Source organism: Pygoscelis adeliae, unplaced genomic scaffold (assembly GCF_000699105.1).
Source record: "Pygoscelis adeliae isolate BGI_AS28 unplaced genomic scaffold, ASM69910v1 Scaffold263, whole genome shotgun sequence".
Taxonomy (NCBI): Eukaryota; Metazoa; Chordata; class Aves; order Sphenisciformes; family Spheniscidae; genus Pygoscelis; species Pygoscelis adeliae.
In genome coordinates this window covers 1,659,488-1,674,177 of record NW_008824552.1, presented here as the reverse complement: position 1 = coordinate 1,674,177, position 14,690 = coordinate 1,659,488, and the positions used below count along the sequence as shown (strand labels likewise).

Genomic DNA, 14,690 nt, shown 5'->3' with positions numbered 1-14,690 from the left:
GTGGTCCAGGTGTTGTGCAGCAGGGTGCATCCCTCCCCTTCACCATTCCCCGATACACAGAGCTGGTTGTCTGTTAGCAGCAGATGGCCTGCTTGGAAGCCCACAAGAAGCAAGATCAGAGACCAGCAAGCCTTGTTCCAACCTCCAAGCCAGATCAGAGACCAGCAAGCCTTGTTCCAACCTCCAAGCGATAGTCTGCGTGTCCCACAATCAGTTGGCAGTAGGTTTATCCAACTGCTTTGCCTTTGCAGTGTAGTGAGTGTCCTCTGACTGCGCCCTTGAATGGCGTATCTGAGATGGGATAAGAAAGATAAGGACCAGAGAGAGGTGGTCAAAACTTCCTTCTGTACTTCCATCTATGCCCAGCTTTTCACTATATCAAATGTCACCTTAAGTTTGAAGAGCTCCACCTACAGTGCAAGTCCTCAGGTTGTACTAAGTCATATCTGCTTGGAAACTAATGATTTTAAAGCCTTGCCAGAAGGCATTTCTGCTAATAGGGTCTTGTTTCACAGGGCTGCTTGCTACGCTTTTGCTGTTGAGCCCAACTGTATGTAGATTTAATTTGAAGAAATGGCCAAGCGGAGCTGGGGAGGAGGAAATAGCCCAGAGTCTGGAGACTGGGCTGTAGGACACAGACATCCTCCCTCGGGCAATGTCAAGATCAAAAGTCTGCAGAGCCTGGGAGTTTGGGACCTGGGGTGAAACTAGATCTAGTGGGACTGGAGATGATAAAAAGCGATGCAATATTTGCCTTCAAATCTCCTGAAGCAAGACAAATGTGATTTGCTGTGCAGACAAACATGCTCTCTGCCATCCTTCACCCGTCTGGCAGGACTGGGTCCGTAATATCGCATTTGTATGTCCAGTGCTCTTATACTAGAAAGACACAAATACAACTGAGTGCTCTTCCTTTTTTTTGATAAAAGCCAGCAAAGGAGATCCATGGGATGGCTGCAGACACTTGCTGTCCTGAAATAAAGGATTTGCTGGGGACATGGCGTATGGTATATGGGGCAAAAGGTGGTGAAGTGGAGAGTTTCCCAATAAAGCTGTAGATGTGCGCACTTCCTGGGGGATACAGTACCGAGGGATACTGATCCATCAGTGCACACAGCCTGCTCCTCAAACAGGGGCAACGATCTTCCTTTGCACGCCGGAGCCTGCTTTCCTCTGTGCGTGCACACACCCTGTCTCTCTTCTCTTGTCCCTTTAGGATTTTGAAGAGCAGCATTCATAGCATCTGTGTGAGTGCAACTCAACTGCTATCCTTGTTCCATGGAGGAAAAAAAGTGGGGAACAGAGGCCATATGGCTCATATAATTTGTCTTGAAACACTGGAGGAGGGAAGAAGTCCTTGCATTTGAAGTAGCAAGAGAAAATCAGAAAACATCCTGGCATCTGTACCTAGATGAAGTGTGGCTTTTTGCAGTACGGGAGAGCTACTGGTTCCACACTGGCTGACCATTTGTCTGAAGTGGTAGTGCTCCTCCAAGCAACGTCCCTTTGGTATCATCCTGTTCCCCCACGAGCTTTAATTCACTGCTAGAAAGGCTCTTCTGCGTGACTCCTTCTTCCTTCCCTTGCCTAAATGTCATCCAGTCATGCCTGCTTTTCGCTCTGCTAAATGTCCGTTCCCATCAGGGTGCTATCTGAAACCCCTTTCTCTTAGCAGGTGTTTAGTTAATCAATCAGTTTCTTTTCAAAGGCTCTTTTAAAATGAATTATTCAGTTTCCAGATCCGTTTCTGTCCTGGACTCCCATCAGGAGAGCATCAGGGTTGTGGCAGCAATGTGCTGGCAATTGAGGGCTCCAGCCCTCACTTGATGGCTGTTAGTTTGAAATGGTCTTGTCCTGATGGGTACAGGAATCATCTGACACCCCAAAACATGAGATGGGGTTCTCTGTAAATTTTGAATGTTAGTATGTTAAACTTTGCAGATGGTTTCACGAGCAGGTGTCTGTTGTCTTTGGTCTTCCATCTTTTTTATTCTTCTTACAGAAATCTAGTTGCATTTTGTCTTCAATGGCAATGGACTCAACTATCTTCTCCCTGTGTGGGTAAATATGCCACTTATGCTGAGGATAAGCCAAAACAAGGGTAGAAGGTAAAAGCTGGGACAAAATCTGAGATGGAAATGAGGACACCAACTTCTTCTGCTATTTGCACCTTTAAAGTTTTCTCCCAAATGTCTTTCCTCACATGGTGCTTCAGGTTGAGGCAGGTTGTCTTTGCTTTTGGGATCTGAAGAAGGTGCTGTCCATAATGTTAGATCCTACTTGCTTTTAGGTTGTTAGTCCTAAATATACATTCCTTATAAAAATAGTTAGGCTCGTCATGATGATCTTTGATCTCAAATTGTAGGTAAATCACCCAAAGGATTAATAATAGCGAGGACTTATCTGAGCTAGAGCTGTATCTGTCTCCTTGGAAACCTTCATGAAGCCTGGAAACTCACTTCCCATTATTGGGACCAAAAAGGTACTGGTTGGTCTAAAAACAATCAGGCTAAGCCTGTGGAAACCATCCAAGCATGTCGGAGGCAAGAACAGCTCTTGATTTCAGAGCTGGAGGCTACAAATAGCATTGAAATAAACGCTTTTGGCAAACCACCCGTACAGCTGGTTTTCGACATGTCTTAAGAGCACTGAGGAAGACTGTGCCAAAACCACTGCCCACGTGCCGCGAAGCATGCGGTGCTCATGCCGTCAAGCTCCTTCCCGCACGGCGGACGACGCCCAACGCAGACACCATGCTGGGAGGAGCATTTTTCAGCGGTGCTGACTCATTGGCTTTGCACAACTCCAGAGTGGAAAAGTACCCATTGCTGGGACAAAATACCTTGGTGGGCGGCCAACGTTTAATTGCGCTTAGGATTTGCCTGTTGGGTTACTGCATGGGAATGTTTTGCCTCAAGAGGCAGTGTGTCATGCTGTTTCTGGGAAAATTCCAGCAAATATGGCCTTGCACATGTGGAGGGTTTTTTTGTGTTTTGGGGTTTTTTTGACACCTGAAGGTGAAGCCTCCAATCTATGTTGGCGTTCTCACAGAGATGCTGTTTTGTCATCCTGTGGTGCCAATTACCAATAGAAACGGTAATGAAGACTTCTGGTTGGGATTGTGGCTTATTAGAGAGCTTTCAGCTAATGAAGAACAACCAGTGATTTCTTTCTGTGGCTTTGGGGTTTTTGTTTTCTCGGTGGTTTTGAGGGCCTCCATTTTATCTTGGGTACCAAAACGTTGCCGCCACCTGTTCGGGATGGCTTTGTTTTTTAAAGGCTCTGAAGTGCTTTGGTCTGTACTGCTTGTGCTGCTGAAATGAAGAGGCATTTGGTTTGCTGTACGTCTTATGCACCCCCACCTATTAAAAATATGGCCAGTTAACCTGTCTGCTGGTCTGATCGATAGTAACAATCACAATTAGCATCTTCTGTCAGACCTGGAGAAAGGCTTGTGTTCACTGAAATAAATCTACATAAGGTTGGGTAGTCTTTCATTAAATCAAGCTTCAGCTTTTCTTGTGTGCAGTACAACAATAATGAGGTCTCATCTCCTGTATCTAGTTATTAAATCCCCAATAGTTTTTTGCTTATGAGTTATCCTGTTGTCCAAGGCAATACTTTTTTTTTTTCTGCCTTTGTTTTGCACTTTTTTCACTTCCCTTCAGTCTAGTTGACCTGTTTCCAGAAATGCTAGACATGGATGCTCTCTAAGATACCTTGAATTCCTGGGGATTAAAGATACGTTTTGTTTTATGCTTTAAACAGTATCCTTGTTGCCTCATAGTGACCTGGCATGATGGGACCCTAATGCTGAAATCCAACGTGCTGGCAGATCCCACGCAAAGTCCCACACAGGGAACTTCCAAAGGGCATCTTTTTACAGGAAGGAAAATACCATTTTTCAGGTATCGCCCTAATCATGCCTTGTGTTTTTAGTCCAATGATTGACTCATGAAGCGATTGATACTGGAAAGGAGAGATAAGGGAGGGAAAATTAGAAAAAAAAAAAAAAAAAATTATGCTCATGTTTCCCAAAGGATGAGAAAATATCCTTAAATCTTGTTGGTGAAGCAAAGATCAAATCCTTCAGTGCAGCTAAGCGCACAATGCCAGAGGTGTGCAGTGACTGCAGTTGGTTTGGAACAAATACGGTTCTTCTGTGCAAGCTTCTTCGTTAGCCTCCCCGACATGCAAATGATGCAGTGATTTATTTTTTTAAGGCCTGGCAAGGTGGCTAATTAGGGGAAAAATACAGTGTAGTGATGTCCAACTGTAGCAAGGCTATGCTGCTCTAACTAGCACGCTTTCATAATCTTCGTTAAGGAAGGTCCAAAGCTCTTGACTCCATTTTAAAGCATTTGCAGTTGACTTCTAAGCACAAAAATAGTCAAAATGAGTTCATTCGTGGGTAATTTTCTAGAAATTACTTGCTGTGTCTCTGTAGTAGGAAGAAATGAATAGTAGCCTGATTTTTGCGAGGGATGAGCCTATCAAACCAAGTGCGAAGAGAAGGAACAGCTTCTAGAGACCCTGCACGGGGTCTGTCTGTGGCTTTCAGTGGATGTTGGCATGGTTTATGTAGGACAGAGGTTTTGGAATGAAATAACTGCTTTGTGCCGCAGGGCTTCCTTCACTTCAGCACCGGTTTCTTAGGAAATTGGTTGTGTCCAGTTGCACTGGATCACTGCAAACCTGGATTTGGGTTTTGGACATAACGTGCCTGAATGTATTGTATCAGGGAGGAAAACCCATCAAAGAAACTGGAGGGAGGCAGAGGGAAATACAAGCAGAAAGATTATGCATTTATTTAGTTCTTGCAGTTTTGCTGTAAAACCTTTTAAAAAAAAATCAGTGCTAATTTCTGTACCAGCAGCTGTCCTGCTTGGATGCATCTGTGCTCCAAATGTGCTGAATTTGGGGCTTCAGCTCCCTCTTTCTTGGAGGGAGACAGAGACAGGCTGGGATGATGGAAATATCTGTTACTCAGATACTCTCTTTTCACAAAAACCTCACATTGTAAGGGATATGAACTCCTGGTACAGGGAGATCCTGCCTCCAAAGAGGTGCCAGGGGAACCTCCAGGAATAGGCAGCATCTGCTTTTAGGGGACAGGGTTAAATTCGCTTTCCTGGCTTTCTGGTTGACCTTTACTGGTTTATGTCATTGGTGTGAGTGGCTTGTTCAGTCCCCTCAAGGCTAGGATCTACCGAGAGGTTTAGAAACCGGGGAGGACAGCTTTCTGCATCGATGATGGACTCATTTGGAGATGCAATTATTCATATCGGGGTGACTGGCTCTGGCCAGGTTAGGAGCTTACCCACCACATGCCCACAAAAAGATGACGTCTTTGCCTGGAAGGCTTATAATCTACTTTTCAAAAGCTTCTGACATACACGGAATTGGGCTGTCAAGTAATCGCATTGTGGTGTTACAGAGGCTAGCCAGCACATGCCGTTGTGGGGCACGGTGTTACGGAGAGCACTTCTGCTTGACGTCCGTGCTGTTTGCCGATTCAGAGCAGCCAGAGATGGTCATCCATCCGTGATGCTCTTCAAGAGGATGCTCTTCACTTCTAGTGGTGTTGTGATGAAGATGACATTACAGCTCCTAAGTGTGTATTTGGATGGTCGGACCTTAAGTGACAGCCTGTCCTTAGAACAGTTTTAAAATGCTGCTTCCTCTGCACAGCTGCAGTTTTCAGCACAGATCTGGCCAGAGTTTTGTAAGTTTATTTAACTTGTGTTTGGGATCAAGTTCCTGGGAAAGGAATGGATGTGCCTCGTATCTGAGCAGCCGCATGCAGCCCTGGTGGAGGCCAGATAAGTTTTGCCCTTCTTGAAGGGTGAAGCGTGGTCTGTAGGCACTGCAGGGGCTAGAGATGAGGCAGGAGTGAGATATTCCACTCCTGGGGCTGAGGTTGTCTCTCCATGGGGTTAAGCTCAGTGGCATCTGTCTGAGTGCTGAGGATGGGACAGTAACAGTGCGCTGAGTTTTAAAACTCAAAGAAAATCTCAGGTTTTAGCTCACTGCAACCCATACGGGGGTTTAGCACTGCCCCCAAGATGCATGAACATCACTACTATCTTTACATGGCTAAATTTGTCCAGTCTGGCAAAACAGAAATCCCATCCTCAAAAGGCTGTTTTCCTATTTGGCTTTCATCTATCACCTCTGCGTGCAGTCTCAGCTCTGTCTAAATTTACTTTTCTCCAGTCCAGTCTTGTGTATTGACTTACTACCTCAGATGTGTTTGCTTCGAGTGCCTCCAGCAGTGGAGGCTGGGGTTCCCCTGTCATTTAGGTTCAAGCTTCCCCTGCATGTCAAACCAACTGCATCTCAGGAGGGCTGGTGTCCAAGCAAGGCTTGACCCTGGCCCTGCAGAGACTGAAATACGCTGGAAAGAAGTAAGAAGTGGTTTTGATCTTGTTATCAAACAGCAGAGCCTGTGCCCTCTCTGGGTTGGATTCTGCTGTGCCAGAGTTCGGTGTACAGGTAAGATATGAGAAGACCTTGGTCATGCTGGTCCACCTGTACAGAGGTGGAATACTGTTGTAACCATGCTTGTTTGCCTTCGTTAGCCCTGATTCATGCAATAGGAGCTCTTCATTGTGTAGGTGGGTAACAGCAGTGTCGTCCTACCCTTGTCGAAGGGTTTTACATTGACTGCTTAGTGGAGGTAGTCCAACCTGCCCTTTCCAGTCTCCCTTAGCCTGAGAGATGATTTACAACTCAACACACTTTTGCTTTTCTATTCCTTGTATGTCCGCATCCCTGGCGAGACTGCTTACAGGGGCGTGGGTTCAGTTGCTGCTTGATGTGGTGTCACATCTTGAGCTTGGGACTTGCACTGCATCCACCCAGCAACCCTTCCTGACTTAGGCTGGTGGTCTTGCATCGCCCTTTGGTGTCTCTAGTTCAGCTGTCTCTAGTGTGAACACTACGCACTTTGTTTCCTTGTGATTGCTGCAGTCTCTGAAAGCAAATAGTGAGCATTGCCCTGTAGAGAGAGGATCACCTTGCAGTGTTATCCTGAAGAAACCTGAGCTACTTGCGGGGCGGAAACCTGAGATGCTGAAAGCAACCCAAGGAGATGGAGCAGGTCTGCCTGGATGGGTTCTTTAGATCTTTATGTGGCTGCTGCTCCCTGCTGACAGCTCTGGGCATCGTGAATATATTGCAAAAAGCTCTTTCAGCCCGGCCTTGCGTGACCCAGCGCTGGGCTGTCCAAGGGGGTGTGATGGGAGCGTTGCCTCTGTCTTCTCCTAAGCAAGTCAGGCTTTGACTGGGAGCTTTTTTGGGAAGATAACACATCTCTGTGTTGCCTTTGTTGAACAAAAAGAAAAATGAACTAGTATTGATGCGTGGCTTGAGCCAGAGGAATTCAGTAGAGAGATACCAGAACTATGTGAAGGTTGTTGCTGGTGTTTGGTCTGATTATTTTACCGCAAAGCTTTGCTGACCTGAGCGTGTAAGGTCATCTGCTAATAAGAAAACAAATGATTCTCAGAGACACCTTACCCTCTTGAGCAGTTTTTTGTATTTATTGTGCATGTTGCTTGCATGGTGCATTTAGGCCTTTGTTCTTAATTATTCCTCTTTCCAAACCCTGAGTAATTCTTGAAAATCATGGGTTATGAATGCTCATTGTGTCTTGATGGAAACTTTACTGATCCTGGTGGTGGCAGAGATGAGTGGAAAAACAGGATGTTACAGGTGCTCTAAACCTGAAAGCAAAACTGGAAAAAAGAAAATGATTTTTAAAAATAGTTTTGTTTTGATGTACTTGTGTTTCAGTGCAGAAAACCTGTCAGTTTTTCTCTCCATAGTTGTCTATTTTTTTTTTTTTTTTCTGGTCTGCCTGTTGTTGGTTTATGGACATTTTGGGGCTAGCTATACTGTACTGGTTTTGTAAAAAAACAAAGTATTTGTCTTCACACAGTATTGTTTTTAAACAAGCCCAAATGCTGTTACCATCTGCTCCATTCAACAGGAAGGAATTTGAAACAAAATTTGAGTTCTTATCTGTGATAGCCATAAGGATAAATTTTCTAGGCTTATGGCTATTTTTTTTAATTGTTGTTAAAACTAACTAGAACATTTGTTATTAGAGAAATCATCTGATTTTTAGACTGAGTAATAGGTGACTATTGAATGAGTAGATGTGGAAATAAAATGTGTGCTGCAGAACCTGTGGTCTACTTGTTCTCCATGGATAATATCCTTGTTTATGGACTTTCTTCTTTCTATAATGGCATTGTAATCACTGTTTGCATAGAAAAGTAGGAGAATGAAGAACTGTTAAGGTGTTTTAGATACCTCTAGATGTAACCTGTGGACAGAGAATTGGCATCCCATTAACAATCACTTTCTGGGATCTCCAGCAAGCCACTGTTTGGGGGACCGCGCTGGTGAGCAAATCTGTCATGCACTAATTTTGCACCAGACCTCGAGCTCGCCGGGTTTCTGGTATTGCAAGTCACGATAACTCTGCATTGAACTCTGTCCTGTGTGTGAAAGACCATCAGTGGAGGCAAATGTATTGGTCATCTTCAGACTTCAGTAAGGTGGAATTCTGCTTGGGGGATGCTGGTACTCCAGCGTAACTGGCCACTACGTAATCTGCAAAACAAGATTGTTTCGGCTCCCTCGTATCTCTAAACCTTCCTCCCACCATCCTCGCTGACACTGCTTGGTAAACTTTTCCACTTACTACTAATCCCTCATTGCTCTCTCCCCCTCCCTCCCCCCCATAGTTGGCACCAGAAAACACTCTGATGTCCTTCCAGAAGGCAGTGGAGCAGAAGATGTATGGAGTCCAAGCTGATGTCGTACTGAGGTAAGCCAGTGTGCTGGCTGGTCTGAGGCTCTCTGTGGATGGCCCAAACCACGCTGGTGGGTCTTTCCTGTCTGGTGTGTGTCTGGTTGTTACCGCTTTTTCCCATTGAAAAGGGCTCTCACGGTGAACGTATCCGATAACTCCTTGCTGTCTCTGTTTGCAGTGCACAGATGCTGCTAATTGATTCACAGAGATGATGATTAAAGGTGAAGTTGTCCAGGTGGGGGAACCTGGATACCTTTGTCATGAAACTAATCTTCATTTGCAGGAAGATGGTGGTTTATCCTAGAGCTTGCTTTATTGCAGTGAAACACAGCACCTGGTTTCTAGCCTGGCTTGAATTCAGCTGCCCTTGGGAAGAGACAGAACTGCTTAAATGTGACTTTTGCTGGGATGCCCGAGGTGCAGAGAGAGCGGAGGGATCCCAAACTGACTTCATTGCACTGCAAGTCTTCAGGAGGGTGTTTACCAGCCTTGCAAAACTGTCACAAGAATTTAGCAGCCCAGGAGTAAGCCCTTTCTCCTCCTCCCCTCCCTCGCATGTCACTAATGCTGGGGGAAGGAGGAACCCGGTGATACTGTTGACTGTCAGAAAGTCATTCCTTGCAGGCAAATGTTGAGCTGAATTGACAAGGCCAATTTAGAGAGGATTTAGAGAGGGTTATTTCAAGAACCGTGCTTTGTTCCAGGAATTTGATAATTCTTTGATATTCTTGTTCCTTTTCTGAATTGTGTTTTTTGCATATGTTACATAGATGTGCAAGAGGGCAGAAGTGGCATGAAGGGAACAGTAATGCCTTATTTTGGTGATCCCTCAGTTTGTTTCTGTTCCAGTTATAAATACAAAAAAGACTCAAAGCTGATATTTTCTTTTTCCCTGACCGCTTTGGAGGCCGGTATTGATGGGAAGATGTTTTTGCCTGGTGGAAGATGGGCTTCTGAAGTTTGTTAGGGTGCTTTTTTGTCCTTTGTATAATTGTTTGAGAGCAAATGATATAAAAACTAAAGGAATTTCTTCCACCTAGGGAGTGGAAGGTCATCGTAGAAAGATGAAAGATGAATTGGGATGTTTGCAATACAATTCTTCTTTCAAAAATCCATTCATTAGCTGTTGTGAAGGGACAACTACTTGACTGTCCACACTCACAAATGAGCACTCAGCTCATGCGGTGGCTGAATTGGTTGCTTCCATTAGCACTGGCAGAGGGGAAAGGTGGACTCCAAGAGCTTTCCATGTTGCCACTCATCAGCCATCCCAGAGGAGCACTTCAAGCATCCATAGCTTAAACAGTGCCCTTGATGGCCCAATTATCTGAGGCCCTCTCTAGGAGACCCAAGCGTCTTTATAAAAAGAGGAGTCCATTGACCTTCAGACCAAAAATTGAGCTATCAATACAGCTGGCAGCAACTTTGGGAAGGGTTTGCGGCACAACACCCATTGCTGTCCTTATCCCTTTGAAAAATGCTCTTTGTGCCTGTGGCTTGATGGGTCCACTCCACCTGGGATGGGTCCATCCCTCCTGGGATGTCTCCGTGTTCCTCTAGGCACGTATCAGCCATGGGTGGGCTGCTTGGACGTACACTCAGACCTATCACATCCCTACCCTTTATGCACCCCAAACTGGGTGGCCCTGCTTATAAAGCCAGCGTTGGTTATAAAGCCAACTTTGCGTCAAGCAGCAGGAGCGTAGTATCACTGCGTGTTCCTCTCTCATTTTCTACCTCCTCCCGCATCTCTTCTAAAGCTCTGCTTTCTGTCTCTGAATTATTTTTTCAAACCTGTGCCTGCTAATACATTGTGGTTAGCCTTCTGAGGAGTCACAGTGCTGAGTGACTCCGTAAGGGGAAGGGTTAGACAGGAGGGAGCGAATGTTAAGTGCCCTGTAGGATTTCTGCACTGTGGTTAAGGCTTAGCAGTATCTAATGATGCTCTGCTATGAGATGTTAAGACTTGAACTCCTATCTCCCTTAAACACTCCACGCTCTTAATTCTGCAGTTGCTTAGCATATTTTCTTTCTTTTTTTTTTTTTGTTTAACTGTATTTATTATAAACCCTTCTGATTGCAGCAACATGGTGTGCTGCTGAGCATGGTATTGCTGTGTCAGCGTGTTGCTTTGGGTTGGGGGAGGGAGTAGTTGGCACAGTGCACGCTAGAAATAGCAAATAAAGATGCCAGTGACCTTTGTGATAAGGGACTTCTGCAGGCGATGGTAAAGCTGAGGCAGCGTTTGCTCCTCATCTAAAATTGTTTTTCGTTTTCCCTCTAGCTCTGGGGATGAGTGCTCTGGGTTGTCTCCTAATTCAAATGGGGTTTGTATTTTAACCCCATCTCCTTTCCAGACTTTATGTGAGTCTCCTGTTATGAAGATGGACTCCTTGATTTGGAAAATGTCATTATAACCAGGCTGGCTGTGCTGGGTTTATCTTGATTCCTGAGTGCAGACAACTGTCCCCCTGCCCTTGATAGAAACTGTCACTGCCCTGTGTGGTGTTACCACTGATCCAGTCACAGAAAGTTGGGCTGGAAGAAAGTTTAAAGAGCTTTTTAGGTTTCCCAGAACTGTAGTTCCCAGGTGGCTTAAAAACCACAGGGCATGCATTTGGCTATTTAGTTTCATCTGAGAGGTGGGTTTTCTTTAAGATGCATGAACTTCACAACTCATGTGAGCATAGCTGTTTCCTGAAACCAGTTTTCAATTGGAAAAGGCAATTTCAGAGCAATTCTGGTAGCTTGGAGCCCTTGCATCTTGCTGAAAGCCTGTGAACATTAAGTACCCATATAGTCTGAGAGCCTGTGGAAATCTTATCATCTACTATTAACAATTTGAGAATAGTTTGTGTGTGTGTCTGTGCATACAGAGTATGGAAAACCTCTGACAGTATTGGGAGCTACAGACATTGCAGAAAGCTTTGGTTAGCGTGAGGATTCAGGGTGGGTGCTCTTGTCCAAGCTACCCGAGTTTGGCACTCTAGAAATTCTTGAGGGGGTAGTGGAGTGGTGAGGAGGGAGGGATGGATAGGGTTATGTCGGCATTTGAATGACTGCAAACATCTAGCAGGTATCTAAGAGACTTTTTCTTCTGGGTGCATCTCATTTCAGCCGGTCTTGGGGATGCTGGGCATGCGTTAAGCTGGTCGAGATCTTCACAATGATTTTGATGTGAAGCTGTGAGAGAGGCTGGAGTGGGAACAGGCATTTCTCTAGTATTGTGTACGTGGTTGTGCACCTCCACCTGTAATGGGGCCTCTGACTGTCTTTGCAGCTATGATGGGGTGCCGTTTCTGATGCACGACAAGACACTCAGGAGAACAACAAACGTGGAGGAAGTGTTTCCAGAACGGGCCTACGAGCACTCCTCTATGTTCAACTGGACCGACCTCGAAAAGCTCAATGCTGGAGAGTGGTTCCTACAGGTGCATACGGCCATGGAGAGGGTGTCCTGTAGCCATGGCCATGGGATGAAAGCTCATGCCTAAAACCTCTTTGAGGTGGAGAGGTGTAGATCCTCCATCTCCTTGGTTGACTGGTCTGAAGTGCAGCTGGACCAAGAGTCCATGAACCACATTTAGTTCTGTCCTCTACTAAACTTAGACTTGATCTAAAAGATGCGTTGTCTTTCTATTGTCGCTTCCACCACCTGGAAGAAGGGGCTTTAATGCCTGGTTGGCACCACAAAGAACTTCAAGACCCCCAGGAGGCAGAATGTGATTATAAAGAGAACAGAAAAGACAGCATGTTATATGCTGTTCCTTTTTCTTTAATTTACTTTTGGAGACAATTGTCTTTACAAAGAAAAAGCAAGAAATTCAGCCTTTGAAGTCCAGGGCGGAAAGAATTGCTGTGGGATGGGCTTGACCCGTCCTTCAGCATGCAGCTAGGCTGCAGGTGGGATTTCTTTTTGCCAAGCTGCTCTCTGGCCAGCAGCCGTAACCTTCTTGGAGAGCATTAGCTGTGGTCTGGAAGGAGGGCTGCAGCACCCTGGCACACTCATGCAAGCCTGAACGTGGCTTGCCGAGGCGTCGCTGCAGTGATGCAAGCTCAAATACCACTTTCACGTGCCTCCTTGGAGCTCTCTGGGTGCTTGGTTGGTGGAAGCCTGAAACTGCTGTAGCTTCACTGCCGTTCTGATCTGAGCTGGTCTGGAGGTGTGATGGGGAGGTCTATGTATTACAGCTGCGTGTGCTGCTGCACAGAAACTTGGTTGGCCTGCAGATGTGGTCGTGGGAGTGGGAATGCAGGGAAAACCGCTGCTTGGCAGATGAAGAGGGCCAAGACAGCAGCTGGAAGGCTGCTTTTTGGGATGTACTTTGAAGCAGAGTCATTCCTGATCGTCCTTAAGTCAGGAGCCCATCTCTTCCAACAGCCCATAGCTCCTGTCTGATCACTCTTAGTTATATAATAGCTGGTCCTTTTTATTTTTGGATTCTGAAGAATCCTTGGTGATCACGTACATAGTGTAAGAAAGTACATTTTTAGCTTACTACCTAGGAAAATTACATTACTACCTTGTAGCTCTGTTGCTGCCCTGAAAATGGGGTGACCTGCCCAGCACACCTTGTTTTTAGTGACCTCCCCTTGGGTAAGGAAACTGAGGCACGGAGCTTCAGCAAGCTGCAAGTTCGTCATCAAGCGTAGCTGTCAGCTGTTGCCAAGGTGGGATAGAAAAGGGTCTTCACCTGTATTGGAGGAATCTGGGCTTTGTGGCACTAATGCCGGGATGTGCTTTGCTTTCAGAATGACCCTTTCTGGACGGCCGGGTCTCTCTCAAGGTCTGACTACTTGGAAGCTGCCAACCAGTCAGTCTGCAAGCTGGCAGATATGCTAGAGGTGATCAAGGACAACACATCGCTCATCCTGAACTTCCAGGACCTGCCACCAGCTCATCCTTACTACAGCACTTACATCAACATCACTCTGGAAACCATCCTGGCATCGGGAATTCAGCAACAGGCTGTGAGTTCTGTGGGGTTGGTGATGTTTCCAAAATTGCCTTCCTTATGGGTTCCCCGAATCCTTGAGTGTCTCATTTGATCCATTTGAACACCTGGTTTGAAATGCCACTTCATGCCAAGAAGTCATGCTGGGGAGGACTATGCATCCAGGCTGGTGGTCCCAGAGGCTTGATAGCATCTTGGCCTGTACTCATGGTAGTATGGCTAGTAGATGGAGGAAAGTGATTTTTCCCCTTACTCGGCAATGATGCGTTCAGTGTGAGGCTCACCAGTACAAGACAGATGTTGATAAACTGGGGCAAGTCCTGCAGAGGCCATGAAACTGGTCAGGGGGCTGAACATATGAGGGAGGGGCTGGGGGAACTGAGCCTCTTCATCCTGGAAAAGGAAAGACTTTGGGGAGCTGCTATTAGGTCTCCCCAGTACTGGCAAGGAGGTTGTTGAGAAGTTGGACCAAAGCTCTTCCCTGAGCTGCGTGTCAGGAGGATGGGAGACAGCAGTCATAAATTGAAACAGGAGAGGTTCCTGCTGGATATAAGGAAACTAGTTTTCCCTGTGAGGGTAGGCAAGTGTTGAGATGGGCCCAGAAAGACTGAGGGATCTCCATCCTTGGAGCTTTTGAAGACCCGACTAGACACAGCCCTGAGCAACGTGGTCTGAAATCAGTGCTGGCCCTGTTTTGTGTTGGAGTAGAGATCTCCTGAGGTCTCTTCCCACCAAGCAATTCGAGAAGAGCCTTGGACACAAGAGAAGAGGCTGAGACCTGGAGGCCGGTTGCGAGCAGCAGGAAGCCCTTCCTCTCCCTCTGACTCCTTGGTTTTAAATATTTGTAGTGGGTTGACCCTGGCTGGATGCCGGGTGCCCACCAAAGCCGCTCTATAACTCCCCTCCTCAGC

At 46.1% G+C, this 14,690-nt stretch overlaps 1 protein-coding gene across 1 annotated transcript in view; it reads left to right on the top strand.

Moving 5' to 3' along the window:
* The window catches only part of GDPD5 (glycerophosphodiester phosphodiesterase domain containing 5), a 116,215-nt gene that overhangs the window by 84,622 nt on the left and 16,903 nt on the right, over positions 1–14,690 (top strand). Inside the window, exons 8-10 of the mRNA XM_009321944.1 lie at positions 8,757–8,839; positions 12,105–12,255; positions 13,577–13,795. Coding sequence (XP_009320219.1) covers positions 8,757–8,839; positions 12,105–12,255; positions 13,577–13,795 — 453 coding nt within the window. The remainder of the gene's footprint in view (positions 1–8,756; positions 8,840–12,104; positions 12,256–13,576; positions 13,796–14,690) is intronic.